The sequence below is a fragment of the Muntiacus reevesi genome, chromosome 5, assembly GCF_963930625.1.
Source record: "Muntiacus reevesi chromosome 5, mMunRee1.1, whole genome shotgun sequence".
Taxonomy (NCBI): Eukaryota; Metazoa; Chordata; class Mammalia; order Artiodactyla; family Cervidae; genus Muntiacus; species Muntiacus reevesi.
Genome location: NC_089253.1, coordinates 92672084 through 92693813, shown reverse-complemented (window position 1 = coordinate 92693813; position 21730 = coordinate 92672084). Strand labels below are relative to the sequence as shown.

General features: G+C 42.2%; 1 protein-coding gene across 1 annotated transcript in view; it reads left to right on the top strand.

Annotated features, from left to right (window-relative positions):
* CAMTA1 (calmodulin binding transcription activator 1) overlaps nt 1–21730 on the top strand; it is a 943590-nt gene that overhangs the window by 5552 nt on the left and 916308 nt on the right. Inside the window, exon 3 of the mRNA XM_065935842.1 lies at nt 3870–3988. Within this exon, the coding sequence (XP_065791914.1) occupies nt 3870–3988 (119 nt within the window). The remainder of the gene's footprint in view (nt 1–3869; nt 3989–21730) is intronic.

Genomic DNA, 21730 nt, shown 5'->3' with positions numbered 1-21730 from the left:
AATCATACCCATGCTTGGCACATAGTTGGTGCTTAATTAATATTTACTTTGGATGAATAGTGATTTGCAGGTCTTAGGTCAGTAATGGCAGTGTTTGCTGCTGTGAGCTCTGTGCTGACTTGAATTTAACAATACGCGCTTATGTTTTCCTGAATCAGTTCCTATCCTACTAATTAAATCTAAGCACATAATAATTAGAGCTAAACAGAAAATTGTAGAGCTTCCATTTAATTTTACCACTCCAAGTTGTTGATCAAATATATTTCCAGTAAGATTTAGCAATTTGATACACCGTTAGGCCAACTTATTTTGAACAGTTTGTTCTAGAGGTTGAGAGGTTAATCATCATCAACTTGATTGAATAACAGTTTATAATTATTCAAAAAACCAAAATTATTTAATTTTTATTAATTATGAATCAAAATAAAATGGATGCATCATTTCCAGGTTAGAGTTAATACAGTTATGACTTACCTTGCAGCTGTCAACAATGTGTTCCAAGGAAAAGGTCAAATACATTTCTTTGTATTTAAATGAAGGATTTGGTAATGTGAAATCTCAAATTTAGAAATAAACCATGAAAATAAGTTTTGCCTAATTAACTAAGTGAATGAATTTTCTTGAACATTTTAGAAAGTTCCAGTTGAGTTATACTATGCCTCTAAAATTATTATATGGAAAATATTTGAAAGTTGACTGGAAAGAGTGGTTCATTCTCTAGAATTATAGCTGTCAGCCAAACAAATCATCTGTCAATTTCAGGAGCTTCACTGGTTATTTTTATTGTGAAGTAGGTTAGAAAATGATTTTGTAAAGTCATATATCATACACGCAGATTTTGCAAGATAATGATAATGAAATGTTCTACTGTATTTGGTTGACACTTCCATTTTGCAGTGTCAGAGTTTTACTCTTTGGGTTTAAATACTGAGATGCAGTTGAAACCACTGTATAGCTTATTTTCAGTTTTACTCAAGATCTGTTGGAATCCTTGAACTGAGACAAGAATTTAATATCTGGTACATGTTTTGTCTAATTATTATATCAATTATAGTTACTCCAAAAACATTAAAAAGCAACATTTAATTAAAAAACACAATATAGCCATGTGAGCAGTTCTTTTCTGATGTGAAAGCAGAGTTACTCTTTATCCCACTTTAACTAGAGAAATTGAAAACATGAGTTTTAACGTTTTGGCTGTTGGAGTTGTTGATATTCTTTTCCTAGTATTAAAGTTGCCATCTTCATAATGCACTGTGGGAAAATATACCCATCGTTATGTTTCTTAAAGACATCTAATTTATATTTAGCGTGAACCTGAAATTCTGGAAACAGCACAGTTTAAAAACTGATTAAGGGGAACCCATTGGCCTGTTATACTTCTCTTCCTTTTGAACCCATGGCTGCACAGCTCCATAAAGTGCTAAATTTAGAATCTCGACTGAGACAGTGCTTACCCAGCCACTCTCCTTTTCCTCTTTAAAAGCCTGTGGGCCCATTCACCACTGCCTGATTTTGTATCAGAGTAGAAGATGGAAGCCTTTTCTCTAGCAGTTAGGTGTGTTGTTAAAAAGAGTGCTTCCTCTGTCTCTGTCTACACACACACACACACACTCTCTCTCTCTCTCTCTCTCTCTCTCTCTCTCTCTCTCTCTCTCTCTCTCTCTCATATGCTTTCTGTGCCCCAGGACAGTGGGGTTCTTCAAGGAGACTAAAAGGACAGATAATTAACATCAGGTTATGATCACAAACATAGAACTAGAAACTTGGGTTTAATGTTCTCTTCATTGTCAGAATTACACTTGAACAGTTTTTTCAGAGCTGAGGCTCGTCATACACAATTCAAAGTAAGCCTACAGTAGCATAGAGCCATTTTCATAAAAGGTTACCCTGTAATTGGTAAATATCAGAATTGAGTATAGATGTTAGAATATCACCTCTATTTTCAGGATTGTACACATCATGGGAGATTTTTAAAAAGCAGAGTAAAACCACTTTAGGGGAAGAGAGAAGGGAGGTGAAGGCTCATGTGATTTGGAATTCTGTGCTTTCAAGTTTTATGGCCCATGGCACCTCCCTTGGGAGGATGAAGTGCAGGGAGCATGCATAAGCACATAAAATTGCAAAGGTTTTATAGTGCGTAATTCATACGAACTTTCTATGAACTTTTAAACACTTTCTTTTTTAGTTTCATAGCAAGATTTTTCTTTTTTAAAGTTTTAATTTTATTTTGCTGTTAAATTAAAATTTTGGATTCTTCTAAGCAGTCAGTTTTTTAAGTTTTTCAAATTTTTTATACTGCTTTTAGAAATAGAGGATATGCATTATAATTCAGTTGGTTGTGTAGTTCATGGACCAAAAAAGATTTAGTACGCTAAAACTCTTAAGTTCCTTCCTATAAAATATCTCCATATGATGCAGTAAATTTTTTTAGACTTTATGGCTTTGCCCAATATTTTCCTGTTAAGATCTTTTCCTTGAGAAGGAATGTGTTAATCAGATGAAAAATGTTTGGAGAAGATTTTATTAGGACTGTAAAATTATTTTTTATTCTTTTATGTTTTTCACATGTTCAAAAAGTAGTCTGTGCTAAACAAAATTGTAGTAAATGATTGGAAAAACACTTACTGTATTTCACTTTCAGTATTCTCAACTGATAAACCTCTGTGCCTATATAAGGTTGTTTAACTCTAAGGCATTTAAAGTTACTGAACGTGACAGTAAATTCTGTAGGGATCTGTGCCTGGAGGAGAATTAGAGATTATCTCATTTTCCTTGATTTGGGAAAATGGAAAATATTAAGTAACTTACCCAAGGTCACACAATTAGAAAGCAGCAGAACTGGGCCAGAATCCTGGGCTCCTGACTGGGAGCCCTTTTTCACCTAATATCAGAGTGAGTTATGTCAACCGTGACTTTCTGGAGCTAAGTCAGTCTTCAGTATTTTAATGTGTTGCTCCTTAGTACCCAGTTATGCCTTGTACCCTTTAGATATTTGAGCTTCCATTTGGCATTTAAAAAAAAAAAAAAAATTGGAGTGGGTAATTTGAAACTTTGACCCAAATGTGTCAAACCTGGCAAGAAATTTGCAGCCAGGCAAAGGGACTTTGTTACAGGAATAATACAAGAAATAATACTCAGAGAAATAAGTGAATGAAATAACACATAAAGGAAAGGTAGTCAGACATACCATCTAGTCTGAGAGTCTTGAACTTGTCCCTCATTAATTTAGAAGATTTACGTTTTGATGAAATGTATTAATTATATAGATATGTATATATATATAACTCAAATTAATTAAAATATGCTTTTAGAATTTAGGCTAGGAAGTCCAGCCTTTGTATTACTACCTGCAGGTTGAAATTCCTTAGATTTATCAGATTTGTACTTTTCTTTGGAAAGGAGAAGTCTCGTTTGTATTATAGAAGATGAAGTAGTAGCGTTAGTTTATCAAGAAAGTAAGTAGTTATATTTTAAGTCCTCTTTCCTAAAAAATGTAACAACTTTTTCCACCTGGTTAACAGAAGATTTCCAGGTTTTGTGAGGTTAAGTCATTTTGTGATTTTGATGTACTCCATGGAAACCTCGTGAAAGCACCTTTAAAAGCAATGCTCAGGTTCTGGGCAGCTGTTGGGCTATTCCCTGTTCACTTGTTGCCATGGAGCCAAGAACTCCATCCTTTGTAGAGCCTCTTGACCAGTCCTGCTGCCAGCTACCTGAAAAGTGTGTCAGTGAGTTCTGTTAACTAAGGGGTGATGCTCTTGGTCTCCCAGTGACTAAACTGAGCTGCTGTTTCTGACCTTGCCAGTGTACTTAAAAGGAGCTTTTCTCTATTATCTTCTCTGAATTTACTGTTTTCTTCTTTATAGATGATCATGGGAACAGCAATAGTAGTCATGTAAAAATCTTTTTACCGAAAAAGCTGCTTGAATGTCTGCCGAAATGTTCAAGTTTACCCAAAGAGAGGCACCGATGGAACACTAATGAGGTAGATAAATTTCTATTTCTAGGGGTATTAATTTTTTTAAGGGCAAACTTGCTAGGTCATCTTGCGCAGTACTACTGTATGTTAGCTTTAAATTCAAAATACTTAACTAGGAAATTGTGAATGAGAAGAATACTGCATCTGGATTTGACAGAGACCAACATGTTGTTTTGAACAATCTCTGATCTGCCTGGCCTGCATTGAAAAATCTCAAATGTGCACGCTGACTTACTAAGATGGCATGAGTTTCTGTCTTTGTGTTTTCCTGCATTATGGTGTCTTGCATTTGGTGGTTGACTCTTATCTGCATCTCAATTAAAGCTTAGTTCTTATCATGAATAGAGGAACAGCCCCAGTGTTCCGTAGACCATGCAGTGTCTTGACAATGTGAAGTTTCTGTAGAATTGAGAAGGGCAGGCTTCTTATTAACAAAATGGCTCTGGTCCGCTCTGATGAAGAAAGTTTGCATGGAGAATTAACTGGTTTACGTTAACGAAAGGCATTTGTATGAATAATGAAGGCTGTGTAGTAGGTTGTTTATTTGATATCCAATTAGAAGGTTGATGAAGTAGAGTGAGTCAGAGTCTTATCTTCTTGGATGATGGGGTTTTTTTTTTTTTTTTTGTTAATCTTAATCTGGAAGTTTTAATATTAAAGGTGGATTTTTTTGGTCATCTTTTTTATTTTGAAATCTGTTTCAGTTTAGGGTGATACCATTTCACGTGATGAGACGAGTCTGTGTCCATCAGGCTGGGAATTCTGTTTCTTTAGTTCACATGGCTGGGGTCATTGGTTTTGCAAAATTGGTCTAAATCAGTTTGTATTGCTGGTTCAGCATTTACTTCCAAGTTATAAAAAACAAAACCCTACCCTGTATTGGGTGCTCCGTTTTATTAAAATACAAGAAGAAGATAGTGTTGCCTATTTACCTTTATTTGTTCTGCTCAAATTCCTGATCTAGAATGCTTTTGTTTTTGTTACAAGAGGTTACGTGAAAGTCTCTTCACTTATCCTAGTTTATATATTTAAATATTCACTAGAACCTCATAGTTTTGTCTCAACTGATTTTAAACTACTTTAAAGGTATGTATGTATTGATTATTTGCATAAACTATATTTCCCCCCTTAGACGAGATACCTTTGACTAACAGCTGGCTTAGAGGCTTGTTGTTTTACTCAGTCATCTATTAATTGTTTCAGACATTTTAGACATTTAAACAAAGTAAATGTGCTGGAAATTAATCATAGATCGTTACTCTGTCAGCAAAATAATACAATTTGGAAGCCATTCACTAAGTCAAAACTAGGTCATGAAATATTAAAAAACTCAGTATGTTCCTTAGTAATCCCTGAAAGAGGATTTGATGCTATGTTATTATACATCAGTTTCGGTTTATTTATAAATGTAACAAAGCATATAATTTTTTCAATATTACATTTTTAATGTAATCGGCAATTTATTTTAACTTTGACTTGAAATTATAGTTGAAACCAGTAATTGCTTAGTGAATTAAAATTAGTGATCTTAAGAGTTATAAAGCTGGAGGTAACAGTGTCAGAAATTTAGTTGGTAGATTATTTAGATCAGTGGTTTCAAAACATTTTTGGAGCTTTTGAACACAGCCTTCAACTTTCATATATTTGTTTACCTCTAAATTATTGATTTGTTCCACCTTACGATTATTTTAGATACGTTATAAAATACCCAATAAGGAGTTTTTAGAGAGGACCAGATTAAAAGGCAGGTCAGAAGTTGCTCTGCATTTTCTTCTAGAACCTCAGCTCAGGTAGCTCCTCGGAGACCATGGTTTTGGTCCCAGTGTGACTGAAGTGTGTTCCCCTCTGACCCGTGCGGTGTGAGGCTGGGATCTCAGAGCTGTGGGCTGTTTGCAGGAGTGGTCACTGCTGCTGAAAACATGGGGTTGGGGGCATGGGGGGTGGGCCTCGGCTGGTGGGGGCCAAGGCACCACCCTCTTCCCCTGTGATCTGAGGTGCCTTCAGTGATCTGTCAGCTCAACCCTGACGAAAACTCCTACGAGATAACTGAATTCAAAGGGTAGAGGACTTTGGCTTTGTTTTCTGTTGAGTTTTGGCTTCCGGAGAAATAGAGGTGTCTTAGAGAGACAGCAGTTGTTAATTCTGTAGGGTGTTATGTGGTGATGGTTACCGGCCTTTTTTCTTTTTTTCCTGACTGGGGTAATAAAAACAAAAGAATTCGTTTGTCCGTCAGCCTACTGTCCTTAATGTCACCCACCACTCAGCCCTGAAGGGCACAGATTCCTGGGTGAGGTGGGTTCACGGTCAGGCAGCCTTAAGGACCTGTGGAATCTCTCCAGTGGCTCAGGGCGTGGCGTCCCTCTGGTTGGAAGGGGCGACCGTGTCTCGGTGGAGGACGCGTGAGGGAGTCAGCTGGTGTTTCGGAGCTGTGCTGTGCACACGTGACGTTCCTGTCGCTTCCACTTGCCAGGACCAGGCGCTCGCGTAGAGAGGGGCATGTTGCACGAGCACAGTTGTGAGCACAGCCGACGCGTGTTTTCCATCTCACTCTCTGAACAGCATCTGCTCGCCAAGGAGACTGGCGGCCAGGGTTGCTTGGATGAGATGTCAGCTGTCGTCTTTCTCTGTCACCCGTGTTGTTCTCTCTCTGCTGGGTGTGCACAGTTGAAGTCCCGGGTAGAATCTGACTCCTCTGTACTTTGGAGAAGCGCCCTTCGTCACACCTGTGCGGTCACTCTTGTGGTTGGTTACTGGAGAAAGCCCACCTTCTGACGGTGTGTGTACATCTCTTGAGAGAGGGAGACAAGGTTGTGCCTGTTGACACACAGCATGTTTCCTTTTGCAGATGAGGGGCTGTTGGTAAAAAGGGTGAAATAACTTCGTCACGATAGCACTCTTGACAGGGCCTGTCTCTTTCTGAGCTTCATTTCTTCTACGTTGTTGATTAATTCACAGGAACATTGATTCTGTGGTGTGTCTTTCAGGGTTTTAATCAAAGACCCATAACCCTTAACCACATTAGGGTACTTGGCAGATCAATTGTGTAATTTAGTTTTGGGTTTAAAAGAGTTAATGTAAAATTAGTATTGTGGATTCACGTGCAAATTTGGTAAAACTGAAAGTCACTGACAAGGAAGACTCTTAGCAATAAAAGAGATTGTAGGGCCTGCTTCAGCACTTTTAACTTTTTCTAACTCATTGGGATAGGTGAACTCTCCTGCCCTTCTTGAATATTGTTTGCAATTGCAAAATAAATGTTGTATCTAGAAACAAGTCAATTTTAGCTTATGCTTTCTCAGCCATAAACACTCTTTTCCCAGGAGATGATAATGATGATGATAATTATGGCAGCTACCATTTATTGAACGTCTGCTGTATGCTAGGCACTGTTGAGTTCTTTCGTAAATCTTCACGTTTACTCCTTGACCTAGTCCTGTGAGGTAGGTTTTGTGAGTATTCTTACATGGTATATATGTGAGGAGACTTGAACCACAGAGTTGTTAAATAAAGCACCTGAAAATGGTGGCCTTGGGAGTCCAAGCTCATCCCCTGATCTTGGAGCCCATACTTTCTGCATTTCTGTTCCAAGAACAGTTTCAGATAAGACTTCCCCAAGGTCTTGCCCTGTTTAGTGACTTCTTATCATTTTGTTTTATTCATTTGCTTCATTTTTCATTTTCTAGTATTATACATAAACTTAATGTATTTTTGTCTGAGAATTTTTTTGAAGAAGTAGTAGATTGTGTTAGAGAAGGAGTTTTGACTCTTAGTAATGAATATTAATGTGTGGGCTCTAGGTCAGGAAGAAAGTACATTAAAAACAGAAATTCTGTACCTGTGTGTAACTGGCAGGCTGATAGACTTGATTTTTTTTTCCTGGGCAGGAAAAAGTGTATTCAACACAGAGCACATTTGTTAGAGAACCAACTCTTATTTCATGATCACTTTGGTATTCACATAATTAGGTGAACTGCTACGAGATTTCTGCATTTTAAGTTAATATTGATAATTTTAAGGCCCAGAGCCAGAAATAATTATGCTAATGCAACTTTCTGATTGCCCAAACGACTACTTCTTAATTACACATATTAGTACTCCATATATGTTGTCCAGACTGAAATTTCTTTTGTTTAGTCATTAATTAGCTGTTTGACTTAAGCTATAACTACTGCATTCCCTCCTTGTGGGATCTGCGTTTCCAGTGGCGTTCTTCCAAAGTGAAGTTAATGCAGCACCATGAACCTTTTATAATGAAAATGTTCTCCTTCAGTATGTTCAGATCATTTTTGTGTGCTGCTATTTTTGAACTATTAATGCTCTTTCATTTGTTTTTCCGCTAACACAAAGTTTCTCTAGAGTAAGCAAACAAAAAAGAATTCAAGTTTGTATTGATCTTAAAGAAAGTGCTGCAAAGGTTTGTGGTGGTAGCTTCAGAGATTTTCATATTAAATGCATTTTTTTTTAATGGTAAAAATGTCTGTGTAGGGAGCAGTACACATACAGACTGATAGAATCATACCACATACAGAGAAGCTGAAGAAGAAAAAACCCTCGGGTATAATGCCTTTTATAGGGAGAGAATTAGTCTTTTAAATCCTGAATACCGCCCCCCCCCAACTTTTTATATTCAGGTAAGAAAAATGGACTTTATGACTATGAAAATTATTAAATTATATTTCATTTCAATTATTTTAACAAGAACCCACCTTTAAATTTTTTTAAAATCATTTTTTTGTAAAGGTATATATTCTTTTGTATTTTAAAGTTTTGTCTCTATAACTTACAAAATTGTAGATTGAGGGCTGCAGCTTTTGCAGTTATTGGTCTTACTTATGTACTTGTTGTTCAGTCACTAAATATTTGTGACCCCATGGACTGCAGCATGCCAGGCTTCCCTGTCCTTCACTAGCTCCCAGAATTTGCTCAAGTTCGTGTCCATTGAGTCGGTGATGCTATCTAACCATCTCATCCTCTGCCACCCCCTTCTCCTCTTGCCCTCAATCTTTCCCAGCATCAGGTTCTTTTCCAGTGAGTCGGCTCTTCGCATCAGGTACTAGTGTACTTACATATTATCTTTTTGAAACATAGACACACATTTTTTGGAGACCATTTAAGACTCTTTTATATTTCCCACATTTAAACTAAACTGAAAAGCATTTTTGATTATAAAGGTGAGTGAGAGATTTTGGCAGTGTTAAGCGTTTGACTGGTCCCAGATCATTCTTTGAGGCCAAGCAGGGCTTTTGTGGTTAAGTTGACAGAGGAGTCTGGTGGGCTACAGTCCATAGGGTTGGAAAGAGTTGCACGTAACCGAGCATGTGCGCGCGCGCGCGCACACACACACACGCGCACACACACACACGCGCACACACGCACACACACACACACACACACACACACACACACACACGGAGGAAAATGCATGTATGACCAGCAGTACATACAGAGAGCCATATTTTCAGAGTGACAGCCTTTGATTTTTGAGTACAGTGTGTGGTAGCAAATTTTAAATTAAATGTGATCATTCTGTAGCAGTTAAGCATAATTCCTCTGTTTAACTTAGTGGTGTGAAGTAAATGGATAGATACTGAGATCCATGTGAGCACAGGCCTATTCATCAGATAATCTGTGTCAGTCCTCTGGTGTTGCGGTAGCAGAGGTGGTAGCAAAGGGGGGGAGGGAAGACATTGAAATGCTAGGGGCAGGGCATCCCCCCACATCCATGAGGGGAGACAGGTGAAGAGAGCAATATAGATGGGTTTGACCTCGAGGAGCGGTAAAAGAAGCACATCTTACCTGCAGAGAGTCCAGTAATGTTTATAAAATCTAAGATGTTAAAGAAGTTTTTTCTTTAAAGGAAGAAAATTTCTGTAGACCCAATGCAGTTTGACCTAAACTATTTTTATTATATTATTTCAGAATGTCGCACAAAAGAATATTTAGCCCATACTCTGTGTTCAGTAAATATTTGTTGAATGAATGAAATGTGGAAAAACAAAGAAACTCAGCATAATTTTTTTAATTCTTAGAGTTCTTCTGTGAATATAAAACTCAAATAGTATATACATTACATAAAAAGAAACCACAAAACTAATAAAATTTATAATAACAGCATTAGTTAAATGCAGTGGATGATGTTTTTGCTAAATCTATATTGTTTCTTGCAATGTGAATATAGTCCTGACTGTTCTCAGGCAGGTTCTTTTTTTTTTAATTGATTTTTATTTTAAAATTTTTACTTTGTATTGGGATATAGCCGATTAACAGTGTTGTGGTAGTTTTAGTTGAACAGCAAAGGGACTCCACCATACTTACACATGTATCCATTCTCTCCTAACCCCTGTCCCATCCAAGCACAGGCAGGGTCTTTTGGATTTGGCACATGGCACCACTGTGTGTCCTGCAGTTATCCTGCTCCTCCTGCACCGAGCTATTCATAAACTGTTTTTTTGCTCAGCAAGCATTTCTCTAAGCCTGTCGTTAGGCCTTGGCACAAATATATCATTTAGTCTTACGTTCACTTCTGGTTTTCCTCATTAGTCCAGGAACAACTTAAATGACACTACTGGGTCCCCCTGCAATTGTAATTACAAATCACAGACTTGAGCAGTGAGTTTGTGTGCTAGAATATATTTGCTGTAGGTTTTACTTTTTCAGATTATGAGTTAATGTTTGAGATGAAAAATTCCTTACTGAATGCAAGGATCACCGATGTCTTGGAAAGGATACAGAACTGGCCAGTTGGAAACAGGTTATAGTCTTGGCTCTGCCACCATGCAGCTGCGCTTTAGGTAAGACGCCTTCTGGGCCTCTTTTGTGTCTTTGGTGGTGGTGCGAGGTTGTGCTTTGAGAACTTTAAAGATTTGTCTGAAGCCCAATTCTCCAGTTCTGGAGGCTCAAGCACTGAGCTTGGGAGTTTGCTTATTGTTTTAATTCTTAATCATCCTTTCATTTATTTGTATGTTAAAGTGTACCATTCAGTGGTCTGTAGTGTGTACACATGTGGTGCACCTCCATCAATTCCACATTTTCATCACCCAGCAGGTTGGGGGTTTTCTGTCCCTCTGGCCTTGGTGGAGCTGGCCCCCACCTGGGCAGGCGGCCTCTGTTCATACTCCAGTTTTTGTGACCTTTTCTTCTGAAAGAGGAAACATGAAGGATCGTCTCTACCCCATTCCCTGTCCATCTCTGTTTGGCCCGGAGAGCTGAAAGCAGTGGCACCCTAAAGCTGACAGCATTTACTTAACTTAACCTCCCTACCTGTCTCCCACCTTCCAGTCCTTTTAATATTACCTATCAAATGTTCCTAATGATGAGTTATTATTCGATTATGAAATTCTGTTGGAAATTTGAAAAGACGTTCCTAAAAAATAACCTGTTTTCTGGTTTTAAGACTTTTGTTTATTTTTATTTTTGGCTGGGCTGAGTGTTCATTGCTGCGCAGGTGTTTCTCTAGTTGCAGCAAGCGGGGCTCCTCTCTAGGATTGGTGTGCGGGCTCCTCGTGGTGGCAGCTTCTCTTGTTGCATGGACTTGAGGTGTGTGGGCGTTGGTGGTTGCAGCTCTTGTGCTCTAGAGCCACAGGCTCAGTAGCTGTGACGCCCAGGCTTAGTTGCTCTGCGGCATGTGGGTCTTCCCAGGTCAGGGATCGAACCTGTGTCTCCTGCATTAGCAGGCGGGTTCTTTACCACTGAGCCACCAGGGACACCCTGAGTTTTAATGCTTTTAAAAGCCTGGGGGGGAAAAAGGAACAGACGCAAAAAGAAACTCCTTTCTAGATGGATGAGAAAGCACAGATGGGCTGGAGTGAGTGTTATGAAAGATAACTATGTCTCTGGGAGAGTGTTTTCTGTTAGGGAGAATTCTATGGGCAGGCTGTGTGGGTTTCCTGAAGCTTTCTCAGTGGCTGCCTGTGTCCTTTGGTCTGGTGAAGGGTGCAGAGCTGAAATAAATGTAACAGTTAAAGACTTTGCAGTTTCCATTTAGGGAGAAGTGGGGAAAGTGGGAGGAGCTCCAGCCCTGGGAATTGAACAAAGTGGAGCAGGTGTGTGTGCCTCAGTGGGGCAGCCGAAGTACCACCAGGGTGCAATTCCAAGGCAGCTTCATTCAGCACTGAATTCGTTTTACTGGGATTCCAGTGGAGTTTCTGGGGATAAAAAGGTTTCCCATGTCCAGGAAACCAGAAAGCTGAAAAGTAGCTTGACCCAGACTGGGAAGCCGCCTGAGCCTGAGTCAGTGGGAGCAGGTGTCTGAGGGGCGGGGCTCCAGGTGTGTGTATGCCTGCTAAGTCGCTTCAGTCGTGTCCAACTCTTTGCAACCTCCTGGACTGTAGCCCGCCAGGCTTCTCTATCCGTGGGATTCTCCAGGCAGGAATATTGGAGAGGGTTGCCGTACCCTCCTCCAGGGGAATCTTCCCAGGATCGAACCTGCATCTCTTAGGTCTCCTGCATTGGCAAATGAGTTCTTTACCAACTTTAGTGCCACCTGGAAGGCCACACCTAGATTTTGCTGTTTACTTTTTATTATGATTTAAGTTTTAGAGCTGTTTAAGGTTCACAGCAAAATTGAGTGGAAGGTGTGGAGAATTCCCATAGGTGCCCTGCCCCCTCCCATTCAGCCTCTCCTGCTGTCAGCATCCCCTACTGGTGGTTCTTGTTGTATAGTCCCCTAGTCGTGTCTGACTCTCTTTGACCCCATGGACTGCAGCACTCCAGGCCTCCCTGTCCCTCACCATCTCCCAAAATTTCCCCAAGTTCATGTCCATTACATTGGTGATGCCATCCAGCCATCTCATCCTCTGATGCCTTCTTCTCCTTCTGCCCTCAGTCTTTCCCAGCATCAGGGACTTTTCCAGGGAGTCAGCTGTTCACATCAGGTGACCAGAATGCTGGAGCTTCAGCTTCAGCATTAGTCCTACTAGAGGGATGCCTTTTTATAAGCAGTGAATCTCCGTGGACACATCAGTATCACCCAGAGTTCATGCTTCATGTTGTGGTTCACTGTTGGTGTTGCACTTTCTGTGGATTTGGACAGACACTTGTGACGTGCATCCATCATGGTAGTTTCATAGAGGTTAGTTTTGCCACCCTGACGGTCGTCTGTACCCTGCCCCTTTACCTCCCTGCCTCTAGCAGCTGCTCATCTCTTTATTATCTCTGCAGTTTTGCCTTTTCCAGAGTGTCATGTAGTAGTTGGAGTCATAAAACATGTAGCTTTTTCAGATTGGCTTCTTTCACTTGGTAATAGGCACTTAAGGTTCCTCTGTGTCTTTTTATGGCTTGGTAGCTCATTTCTTTTTAGTGCTAAGTAATACTCCTTTGTCCAGCTGCACTGCTGATCATTTACCCATTCACCTCCTGAAGGACATTTTGGCTACTTCCAGTTTTTGGCAGGTTTTTTTTTTCTTTTTGTTTTTTTTTTTTAGTTCTACCAGTTTATTGCTACCAACCCATCTCCCTCCACCCTCATGCACACATGCTCAGTCATGTCATCCCATGGACTTCAGCCCGCCAGACTCCTCTGTCCATGGATTTTTCCAGGCAAGAATACTGGAGTGGGTTGCCATTTCCTTCTCCTTTTTGGCAGTTTTGAATAAAGCTGATGTAAACATTCATGTGCAGGATTTTGCATAGACGTAAGTTTTCAACTCCTTTGGGCAAATACCAAGGAGTGCAATTGCTGGATTGTATGGTAAGACTATGCTTAGTTTTGTAAGAAGCTGTCAAACTGTCTTCCAATGTGGCTGCACTGTTTTGTGTCCCCACCAGCAGTGAAAGAAAGGTCTTTTTGCTCTGAATCCTCACCAACATTTGGTGTTGTTTGTGTTCTGGATTTTGACCATTCTCATAGATGCACAGTGGTAGCTCACTGTTGTCTTAATCTGTGTTTCCTAGGTGACAGGTTATGTGGAGTATCTTTTCATATACAGTCTTGCCATCTGTATGTCTCCTGTTGAGTTTTAACAGTGGTTTTTTACCTTGGCTAGTGGTCCTTTATCAGAGGTGTTTCTTGCAAGGATTTTCTCCCAGTTTCTGGCTTGTCTTTTCATTCTCTCGATACTGTCTTTCACAGGACAGAGCTTTTTAGTTAAGTCCGGCTTATCAATTATTTCTTCCATGGATAATGCTTTGGTATTGTAATGCTATACTCAAGATCTTCTGGTTCTTCTCTTGTGTTATCTAATAGGAGTTTTATAGTTTTGCATTTTATGCTGAGGTCTGTGATTCATTTTGAGTTGGGTTTTTGTGAAGGATGTAAGGCCTGTATCTGAATCCTTTTTTGGGTACCTGGTGGCCCAGTTCCAGCACTATCTGAAAGTGTCGAAAAGGCTCTACTCCACTGTGTTGCCTTTGCTCCTTTGTCGAAGATCAATTGCTTATGTTTATTTGGGTCTGTGTCTGGGCTTTCAATTCAGTTCTGTTTCATTGATCTATTTGTCCATTCTTTGGACAGTACCATACTGTTTTTTTCTTTTCCGCCTGAATAATTTTATTTATTTATGACTGTGCTGGGTCTTCATCACTTTGAGTGGACTCTGTCTAGTTGCGACAGGAAGGGGCTCCTCTTGGTTGCAGTGCAAGGGCTTCTCGCTGAGGTGGCTTCTGTTGTGGAGCATGGGCTCTAGGCCGTGCAGGCCCCGGTAGTGGCAGCACTTGGGCTCAGTCGTTGCAGCTCCCCGGCTCTAGGGCACAGGCTCAGTAGTTGTGGCACATGGGCTTAGTTGTTCTGCAGAATATGGGATCCTCCTGGACCAGGGATTGAATGTGGGTCTTCTGCATCGGCAGGTGGATTCTTTATCACTGAGCCACCAGGGAAGCCCGACACTTTCTTGATTATGTAGCTTTGTGGTAAGTTTTGAGGTCAGATAGTGTCGGTCCTCTGATTTTCTTGTTCTCATTCAGTATTAAGTTGGTTGCTCTAGGTCTCTTGTCTCTCCTTGTAAACGTTATAATTAGTCTGTTGCTGGGATTTTGATTAGGATTGTGTTGAACTTAGAGATCAAGTTGAGAAGAACTGACATCTTGATAATAGTGAGTTTTCCCATCTGTGAACGTGGACTGCTTTTCCATTGATTTAGTTTTTTATTTAATTCATCAGAGATTTGGAATTTTCTTCCTACAGCTCTTGTAAATATTTTGTTAGATTTATGCTTAATTCCCTTTTTTGGGAGGTAGGGGTACACTAATATAAATAATACTGTGTTTTAAATTTCAAATTTCACTTGTTCATTTCTGATGTATAGGAAAGTGATGGACTTTGTATATCAATCTTGCATAATCGCTCACTAGCTACAGGAGTTTTTCAAGAAGCCAAGCCCCCAAAGAGAGACCACATTTCTGTGTGTAGCTCATGCCGAGATAGTTTTTTTTTAAAGAGGTCAGGGAGTATCCCTGTGGTGGCAGGGACGTCGACACAGAAGGTCAAGTCAGTGTCGTGAAGTCACACCGTTTTAGTGCTCTGTGTAGGAGACTGGAGTCTGTCAGAGCACCTGCCAGGAGGGATGCTTTCCCATTGGACCCAGGGTTCTTATTTAGGAAAGGCTGCTTTTCCTGAAAGAGGAAGGGGGAAAACACTGAAATACATGTGCCTTTTAAATAGTTTAGAATGAATCGAAAGGGGAAAATGCCATCTGCTTCCCATTTCTGAGAAAGGATACACTAAAATAGCTGGAAATTAAGCAGGATCTATAAAATCGAGGTCAGAGTGTAGTCATTTCCCATTTTTCCTGACATGTCTTTAAACTGTGTGGTGACAGGCTCCCCTTTCCCAGCATCAGAGGACAGTTGTTAATGTGCATGTTAAAATTTTATTTTATTTTTGTGCTGTTGAGCAAAATTTAGACTTCCTAACACTCGTTTTATTTAAGAATCATTTTTGTTAAATGATTTAATTATTATCAATTAAAACTTTCTATATTTAAGCATTTTCCAGTAATTTTTAACAATCCATTTCTCAAACAATTCAGAGAACCTGCTTTGTGGTGATTATATATTTTTTATTTCATAAATGAGGATAGTAAGATGTAAGTGTTCTGAAGTTAGCGTTTATTGTCATCTAATGTAGTGTATAATCTACTTCTTTTTACTGTGTATTGTCTGACTGCCCCTGCTAGGCTGTCAGGTCCTGATGGACAGCAGTCTTCACCCGTTCTGTTCACGGATGGATCTTGGGAGCTTAGAGTTATCTTAGGGGCATGATGTCAGGTGTTCAGTGACTGTTCCTTGAATGAATGAGTACATGCAGAGCCCAACAGCAGATACTGGTTAGGTCTCTACCCAGTGTGCTGCTAACACGTTGTCCCTGAGTTGGACATCCTGCCTAGTGATAGTCATTGATGTTGCCAAACAGATCTATGGGAGCTGCCCCCGAAGGCTGTTCCCTGAGTGGTAGGAGGCGGGAATGAGGCACCCAGTGTCAGATAAACTGCTCCTTGTGCAGTGTGAGTGGGAGTGAGGCTGGAAGCAGGACTGTGCTCCATGGAGGAGCTCTTCCTGTGGAACCAAGAAGCCTGGAGGAGGGAGGACTCCTCCCCCCACCCTCCACGTCACATAGTTCAGCAGGGGAAGAAAGAAGGCCAGGTCACCCCAAAGCCTGCCATCAGAAAGAAACTGTCGGCTCTCTGATATATGTCTCTGAAGACATGTTACTTACTGATGTGGCCGTGTATTTTATTGTTTGTTAACTCACAGGGGGTTTACTGTACAGGTAGTTTTGTAGTCTGGCTTTTCTCCCAACATGTTGTATGCATCTTAGACCTTTTGGACAGTGATTCACAACATCACATTTGTTGATTTTGTGTTAGTATTCCATTGTGTTTTATGTCTTCATGAGTTCAGCAAGGTTTCTGAGGGCCAATACGTGCCAGGCACTGGTTGAGGATGCTGAGGTTCCCAGACAGACAAGTTTCCTGTTGTCATGAAGCTTATAGTTTAGAAGGGAAGACAATACCTGAGCATGTAAGTATGTAAGAATTTCAGAGAGTTGTCAGGGGAAAATAGAACAGAATACTCAGCTGTGAGCACTTGAAGTGGGTTGGTTAGCCTTCCTTAGAGCATTTGAGCTGAGATCTGAATGATGGAGGACAACTGCTTGAGGATATGGGGGAATATTTTAGGCGGAAGGAATAGCAAGTGCAAGTGCCCCGAGGCAGGAACGCATTTGGTTTGAGAAACAAAATAGACAACAACGTGGCTGGAACAGAATGGACCTGGGAAAATTGGGATAGGCAGGGGCTAGATCTTGAGGTCCTTTGTTGGCACCAGCACTTGGGATTTTTCGAGTAACCGGAAGTCACTGGAGGGTGGACTTTCAGGAAGTGATAGGTCTAAAGTGGGTTTTTTATTTGCAGAGCTGTCCTCTGGCTGCTCTGTGACTGATAGGGAGACCAGTCCGAGGCTGTTGCAGTGATTGGCAATCTTGGTGAGAGACGATGGAAGCGTGAGGAGGAGAAAAGTGGGGTGACTTTTGGAGGTGGAGGTGTTAGGACTCTTGGGATTGGATATGGGGGTGGAGCAGGCATCACGAAGGATTCCTCATTTCCAGCCTCAGCTGCTGCATTGATGTTGGTGCTCATAATTGAGACCACGGAGGCTGAAGGAGGGGTGTCAGGAGTTCTCTTGGGCTGTATCGATTTGGGATGTTTCTCAGACACTGCAGTGGCTGTGCCGAGTAGGCCACTGTCTAGAAGTCTGAGCGAGGTCTTGTCTGGAGACATAAATTGGAGAGCTGTTAGACGGGGTGAGATCACTCGGGGGTGAAAGATGGATGGAGAAGGGGTGAGATAAGCCCTGGGTGGAGCAGGAGGAGCCAGCCAGGAGGACTGTGGAGAGCCAGGGAGCAGTGGTGAACCGGGTAAGGTGGGCCTCAAGGAGGACTGCGTCAGTTTTCGGTTTGCTACTGTAACAAATCACCACAAATTTAGTGGCTTAAAACAGCACAGATTTATCATCTTTGAGTTCTGTAGGTCACATGTCTGACAGGGGTCCCCCTGGGCTGAAATCAACCCTGGGCTGAAATCAAGGTGTGGGCAGGCTTCGTTCCTTTCTGGGAGCTCCAGGGGAGACTTCCTAGCCTGTTCCATCTACAGAGGCTGCTCACATGCCTTGGCTTGTGGCCCCTGTCTCCCATACGGAGCCATCACTGCAGACTCTGTGACCCTACTCGTGTCGTCACATCTCTTTCCCTGTCTCCAGCCCCTCTTGCCTTCCTCTTCCAGTTGTTAGGACTCTTGTGGCTCCATGGGGTCCACCCTGACAGTCCAGAGTCCCTTCCCTATTTTAAGGTCAGCTGATTGGCAGCTTAATTTTTCTGTATTTACAGGAGCTGGTGATTTGAATGTGACTCTTTTGGGGAGGGGTGACACTGTTCTCTCTACCTCAGAGGACGTAGTCAGGAGGTGACTGTGAGGTTCAGTCAGGTGGGGAATGGAGCTGTGACCCCTGGATTTGGGCACCAGAAAGCTCCAAGTCACCCTGGCAAATGATGCCAGTGGAATGTGGGTTGCAAGCAAATGCAGCAAGGACTTGGGGATGGCAGGTGTTAAGGATCCTCCCGGGAATTTTGCTGTGAATGAGAGAAAGTTGTGGCATGAATTCAGGAGTAGATGCGCAGAATGGGAGCCCTGATGTAGCACCGAGGTGCAGAGACGTCTCTCTCAGGAAGGTGTTGAGTGTGGGTCACCTGAACGAAGAACCCAGAGTCAGACCAGGAAGTGGTTTGCAGAGATGGAGATATCTAAAGAAAGAAATAATGTGGTTATTTTGAAATAAGCAGCAGAATTATCTGATGACTGTTGCCTGCTCTGCGTCAGTGGACAGAACCCTTGTCAGTGACTGTAGCACGGCCCTCTGCCCACCATGTCAGATGCTCTGTCACCCCATGAGCGGGCGCCCCTGTTTCTGAAGTCGGTATGGAAGGTCCGCCTTTCCTCCCTTGGGGACCAACTGTGGTCAGGCCACGACACAGTGCCTTGGGGGGAGAGTGTGTCCTGCATGCAGGGGAGCCGCAGTCCTTTTCTGTCCTTCCTTTACTTCATTAGGTTTTAATGACATTCATACTCAACAGTGTTTATCGAACACTAGGCTCTGGGGAAAATGGGGGTGATCAAGACAGATCCCTGCCCTGTGGAGCTTGCCTTCTGGAGGCCCCGTCTCAAAGCTGACCTCTTCCTGGAGGCAAGGCACTGAGCTTGTGTGGTCCATACTCTCCTGCACATCTTGGTCTCTGACCAGCTGCGGACCCTCAGTTTACTTTGGAACTGTGGCCACATGCTGCTCCTTACCCACAGCTGCCCACTGTGCCACGGGGTTACGGCTGATCCCTGGTTACCACGGGTGCCTTTGCTCAGAGCCCCTCCCTCCCTCTTCCAGCTTAAATTCTAGCATTCATAGTACATCATCACTTTCCCTTTTTTTAATTAGTTAATTTTTTGTGTGTGTGGCTGTGCTAGGTCTTCATTGCTGTGGTCCAGCTTTGTGTAGTTGTGGCATGGGGGCTTCTCGTTGCGGTGGCTTCTCTTGTTGCGGAGCACGGGCTCTAGGGTGCATGGGCTTCAGTAGTCAAGGCTCGTGGGCTCAGTAGTTGTGACTCACTGGTGTAGTTGCTTCAAGGCATGTGGAATCTTTCCAGACGAGGGATCGAACCTGCATCCCCACATTGGCAGATGGATTCTTCACCACTGGATCACCAGGGAAGCCCCATCATCACACTCTTAACAGATACCTGCCACTTTCCTGCCCATCTCCTCTGTCACACCCAGCTGGACAGATCTCCATCCTGAGTGGACCCCGTCCCCTGGCTTCTCTATGCCTTCCCCCAGCAGTGCAATGTTGCTGGAGAAAAATAAGGTGAAGGATTGGTCTTCTCTCTTTGTAAATTCTTGATCCCCAGCTTCAAGTGGGCGGTGTCCACTGCCTACCGTGTTCTAGGATCCTCCTCCAGCTCCTTGTATTCTCACTTCACCACAGCAGCATACTGTCTGCTTTCTTCATGCTAAACCACCCCTTCACCATCACCACCCCACTGCCTCTCAGCCCCTGAATCCACTCAGTGTTTAGCAAATACAAGGCAGTGGTGGGCCAGAGCACCCCACACAGGCCAGGGCTGTGTCTTCCTTCCTCCTATGGGAGGCTAGTCTGTTCCCATGAGCTCTGGACTGGTCCTCTCTTGTCTCAGGGACTTCAGTCTGGTGGTGGTTTTGCCTTCTCCTGCATCATTGTTCCCTTCATTTCTACCAGATCATTCAGATTTGTGTGCTGAGGTCTTCTGGGTGTGCTCCGTCTGCAGCAGAAAATAAATAGCCTCCCTCTCCATCAGTTTGTTTTTCAGTCACTCAGTCATGTCTGACTATTTGCAACCCCATGGACTGCAGCATGCCAGGCTTCCCTGTCCTTCACTGTGTCCCAGAGCTTGCTGAAACTCACGTCCATTGAGTCAGGGATGCCATCCAACCATCTCATCCTCTGTTGTCCCCTTCTCCTCCTGCCTTCGATCTTTCCCAGCATCAGGGTCTTTTCCAGTGAGTCGGCTCTTTGCATCAGGTGACCAAAGGATTGGAGTTTAGCCTCTGCATCAGTCCTTCCAATGAATATTTAAGGTTGATTTCCTTTAGGATTGATGGATTTGATCTCATTGCAGTCCAAGGGACTCCCAAGAGTCTTCTCCAACACCGTAATTTGAAGGTATCAGTTCAGTGCTCAGCCTTCTTTATAATCCAACTCTCAAATCCATACATGACTACTGGAAAAATCATTAGTAGCCCCATTTAAAAGCTTCAACATCAAAGCTTCTCAAGAAAGTAATCCACATATTTTCTCTACTTTATTGGTTTCCAGTTACTCTTCACCTCTTCTTGTCCAGCCTTTCTCTATCCCGCTCCCTCCAACTATCCATGTTTTCCAGCCTCAGACAAATTGCCAAACCCAGTGGACACGGTCGTCATCTTGTGCAGCCTCTTAACAGCTTTCAACATGGTTGCCCCCTCCTTCTCCCCAAGATGCTTCTCTGTGATGACACCCTGTTTTATGTGTTCCTCTGGCTGCCTCCTCTCAACCCTGAGTCGATTCTTCATTCTCAGTCAACCTTTCAGGGGTGAAGTTCCTTAGGCTTCTTCCCTCAACGTCTCTTTTCACACAGCACTCTTTCTGAGTGGTGTCGTCTCCTGACATAGCGCAAATGCTGTCTGTATGTTGTCAGATTAAGCTCTGACTTTTCCTCAAACGTTGACTCTGATGCCTTACTTGCACCTCAAACATCGTCATCTGAAACGGAACTCTGGATCGTTCCCCTGATCTTTTGCCTCGAAAGTGCTCCTTGTCCTTCATTTCTGTCTCAAGAGCAAGTGTAGCCCCAAACTCTGTAGAACAGCTCTTCTCCTGCCCCCTCCCCACCCCCCCCATCTCAGGGTTGCTCAAGCCCTATTGCATTTGAGTGAGGAAGCATGGATACCTTTTCATAAACCAGTTGTACTGAAATAGTTATAAAAGTCTTAATGAAACAAAACTTTTTGACACAGTGCTATCTGTGCGTCTTAAATGTTCTTAAATAACAGATCTAGTAGTAGGTCTGTAACTCCCATACATTTGAAGTAATGATACACACAAATGAAACTTCACGTAATGACAAGTGTAATTGGGATTTTAAAAAGTCTTGAGGTTAAAGTAACAGGTTCAGCATGTATTGCTGAGTTGTCCTGTACTCACATTTAAACAAAATACTGTACTGCAGTTGGAGGTTATTGATGTAAGGGTGTA